A 3,703-nucleotide genomic window follows, 5' to 3' on the forward strand; every position below is an offset into this window, starting at 1 on the left:
GAGGTCGAATGCAGTGTTACTACTTTTTGAATACTACGTATTTTGCTGTAATTCTATTGGTTGTGGTTATTTGGGCTACAAAATCAAAGTAGAAGTTGTTGGTATTGTTAGTTTATTATTAGGTAATCTTCATGTGCAGTATTGACAATGACAAAGCTATTGCACCCTAGGCATTAATTTGTAATGAATTTTGTTGTAAAATGAAACCCCGAATCAATGTAATCTATCTTGGTCTATTTTGAATTCAGTATTCTAGTTTATGTATTTTGTGAAATAAATATGATCAACATCTAGTTACATTCATTACCATAAGAGATAGGTACAAAAATATAGGCCTAAAAAGCCAAATGTATATGATATGTACATGACCAATATCATGGCCAGCATGACCCTGTCATGACTCAAAAAACAGATATGATCAAAAGGTGATTTGTACATGACTCTAAAATGGTCAACATAACAGACACCAAAATACAAGATTCGACCACTACTTCAAAATAAAATCAAAAGATGAAACTCCTTCCAGTCAGACAGTATCGGGTTGAGCATTCTTTGCACCACTAGTTCCTCCTTTAGCATGTTGTTTCAGTCTTCTTTCCTTCCTTAAAAGTGTGGATTTAGTTGGTTTCTGCAGTGGTGGACGACCTCACTTTTTGACCACACGATTCTAAAATAGATTGAACAAACAAATATTTAGCTCCAAATTCACAAAACAATGATAAAGTAACTAATCAATGATAAAAATTATCTAGGAAGAGAAGAAAGCATAAAGTGTATACCTCAACCACCTTAGCAGATTTGCATGTTTCTCTCCTGTGGCCTGTTTTCAGACAATTGCTCCATGTTTTAACTTGTCCAGTTCTTCGAGCTTTCTTTAAAGCAGGTGGAGGTTCATCTGTCTCCCTTCTCCTAGCTTTCTTAGGTCTTCCAGGTAGCTTCGTCTCAGGTGGTGGATCAATTGGGTTGAGTCCTGTCTGAGGCCACATATCTGGACTAGGCATAGGATGCACACTCTGTTCATATGCTTTTTGCAATGATTCTTTTTTATAGAATTCGTGGACATAATCAAAGACATTACCTCCCATGAACCAGATAGTAGCTAGTGCATGGCCACAAGGAAGCCCAGATAGTTGAAACCTCCTACATGTACAAGTTTTGAATTCCAAATCGACAACCAAGGCACTACCATTGCTACATTGAACCTGAAACTGAAACTTGTCAGACCTAGTAACCAGACAATGCTTTGCAACCTCTTTTTGCTTCTCAATTATCTTCAAAATTCTCTTCCCCACAGGTTGAGTCATCTTCTCCAACTCAGTTTTTTTGTTATAAAACCGAGACATCAACCAAAATCTAATTTTCTCTAGTAAAGTTATAATTGGCTTATCGCGAGCATCAAGTATGGCTGCATTGAAACTCTCACACAAATTATTCACCAAAATGTCACATTTTGGGTACTCTGAAATATGTGACTTACTCCATTCTGTGGGGTTCTTCCCTGCCAGCCAATTGTAAGCACCATCCGAGACATCCTTGACTTCTTGCATTGCTCGAGCAAACTCAGCTTGTGTTGTTGTATTAGCTGCTGCCCACAAAAGTTGCTTAAGTAAAAGTCCAGGATATTCCTTTTTAAAGTTAGCATGAAGATGTCTAACACAATACCTCACCTCACACCCACTAAAGATGGCTCCCACTGCATTTTCTAATCCTTTTTGACGATCACTCATCATTGTCACCTTGGTAGGACTCAAACTCCCAATATCAGCCTTCAATAGCTCCAAGAACCAAGTCCAAACCTCAGTGTTTTCCTTTTCAGCAACACAGTAGGCAATGGGAAACATGGAGTTATTACCGTCAATGCCTATTGCAGCCAATAAAGTGCCCCTACAATAATCTTTTAAAAAGCAGCCATCAAGACCAATTAGAGGTCTACAACCCCCCAACCAGCCATCTCTACATGCCTTAAGACAAACATAAATACGCTGAAATTGCCTTCTCCCATTAACCAAATCAGTTTCAAACTTCACAGTAGAGCCATGATTGGTATCCAACAACCTTTTACAGTAGTTATCAAGAATGGCGTATTGTTCCTTGATAGACCCATCCAACATCTTCCTTGCTTTTGTCTTGGCCCTGTAAAATGTCCAGCTAAACACACGTGAGTACTTGGTCTTTGCAGTTATCTCCCTAAATGCATTGTATTCCATACTCGGATTTAGCCTAAATTGCTCCAAAAAGTGCTTTGCAAGCCAAGTTGAGGTCAGCTTTTTATTGTCCAAAACAATGCCACAACTATGCTTGTCAACAAGTGTTTTGACCCTCATTGTTTTGCCATCTATCTTGTTAACTATTGAAGCAAACAACATTCATTCACAGTTTGCACCCTTGCACTTAACTCTAACTCTATTTGAATCATTGGCATTAAATACATATTCTCAATCACATTCAATAAAGTACTCCCTTATTGCATTCCTTAAAATTGTAATAGTGGCAAATTCCATGCCAAGAACAAATTGGAAGTTTTGCATTTTGGTTTTCGGGTTGAATTCTTTGGAATTTTTACCAGAATCAAACTCATCATCTAACTTCAATTCGTGTAACTCCTCCTCAGAACATATATCATCTGAGTCTCCATCATCAAGATTTTGAGTACAAAAATATGAAACTGATCGCCACCACTTCCTAGGGTCAGACTGTGTACCCATCTCTATCTCAGCTTCAACATCTTGCTCAAACTCTTCCTCCTCCAATATGAAATCTTCATCACTTTTCTTTCCTTTCCCTTTTCTGTCACGCTGAACTTTGTCTTGGCTCTCCTCAGCTGTATTTTCCCTCACATCAGCTTGCTTTCCTTTCCCTTTTCTGTCACGCTGAACTTTGTCTTGGCTCTCCTCAACTGTATTTTCCCTCACATCAGCTTGCTTTCCTTTCCTATTTCTGTCACTTTGAACCGAGTCTTGGTTCTCCTCAACTGTATCCTCCCTCACATCACCAATATCATCCTATGAATCTGAAAGCACAACCACCTATGGTATTTGGTTCTCCATATCACTTTCATAATCCATGTAGTCAAACTCTTCTTCATATTCCTCTTTATCAGGTTCATCAAAGGCAGCATCATGAAATTCCTCAAAATATTGATCAGCATCAAACTCTTATAGTTCCCCATCAATGGTTGCATCAACAGGGATACCAACAACATCTGTAGGGACATCACAATCATCTGGTAGTTCCTCTATAATACATCTTTTCAAAGGAGGTAAAATGGTAGCAGGGACATGTTTAACAGCTTCTAAGTCTTCCTTCCAATCTAAAGGTAGAACTGTTTCAGGAAAAACAAGATATATGCCAATCTTTGTAGCCCGATTCCTCTCAATATCCTCTACAATTCTTAGGATAACCTTATCCCCTACCACCATGAAGCCCATATTAAGCACCTTTCCTATTGGTTTGTACATAAAACCCACTGGAAGTTTATGTCCTAAGTCCAATGCCATTCCATCCAATTCCATCCTAGTGAAGTAATCAGTATCCACCCAATCAACATAATCAACTTTACCTCCTTCATATCTTCTATTGCCGAATGGAGTAAACCAGCTTCCCCCATGGTGTATTGCAATAGTGAAGATGTTAGTATGACCACTTGTCAATAGAAATAAAAAATGCAATGTCAACATTTCACACACACACAAACTGAAACACA

General features: G+C 38.4%; 1 protein-coding gene across 1 annotated transcript; it reads right to left on the reverse strand.

Annotated features, from left to right (window-relative positions):
• Positions 1-646: 646 nt before the first annotated feature.
• LOC133792612 (uncharacterized) lies at positions 647-2,324 on the reverse strand. The gene is made up of 2 exons (XM_062230520.1): positions 780-2,324; positions 647-667 (listed from the first exon to the last, which is right to left on the reverse strand). Exons 1-2 carry the CDS (start codon positions 2,322-2,324, stop codon positions 647-649), a joined length of 1,566 nt encoding a protein of 521 aa, XP_062086504.1.
• Positions 2,325-3,703: the final 1,379 nt, after the last annotated feature.

Source organism: Humulus lupulus, chromosome 7 (assembly GCF_963169125.1).
Source record: "Humulus lupulus chromosome 7, drHumLupu1.1, whole genome shotgun sequence".
In the NCBI taxonomy this organism is placed as follows: Eukaryota; Viridiplantae; Streptophyta; class Magnoliopsida; order Rosales; family Cannabaceae; genus Humulus; species Humulus lupulus.

Excerpts from the sequence above, each read along its gene's own strand:
- LOC133792612 (XM_062230520.1), bottom strand. The coding sequence starts at position 2,324 with ATGAGGGTCAAAACACTTGTTGACAAGCATAGTTGTGGCATTGTTTTG. Across the intron at positions 668-779 it reads AATCTGCTAAGGTGGTTGAG|AATCGTGTGGTCAAAAAGTG; the intron begins GTATACACTTTA and ends AATCTATTTTAG.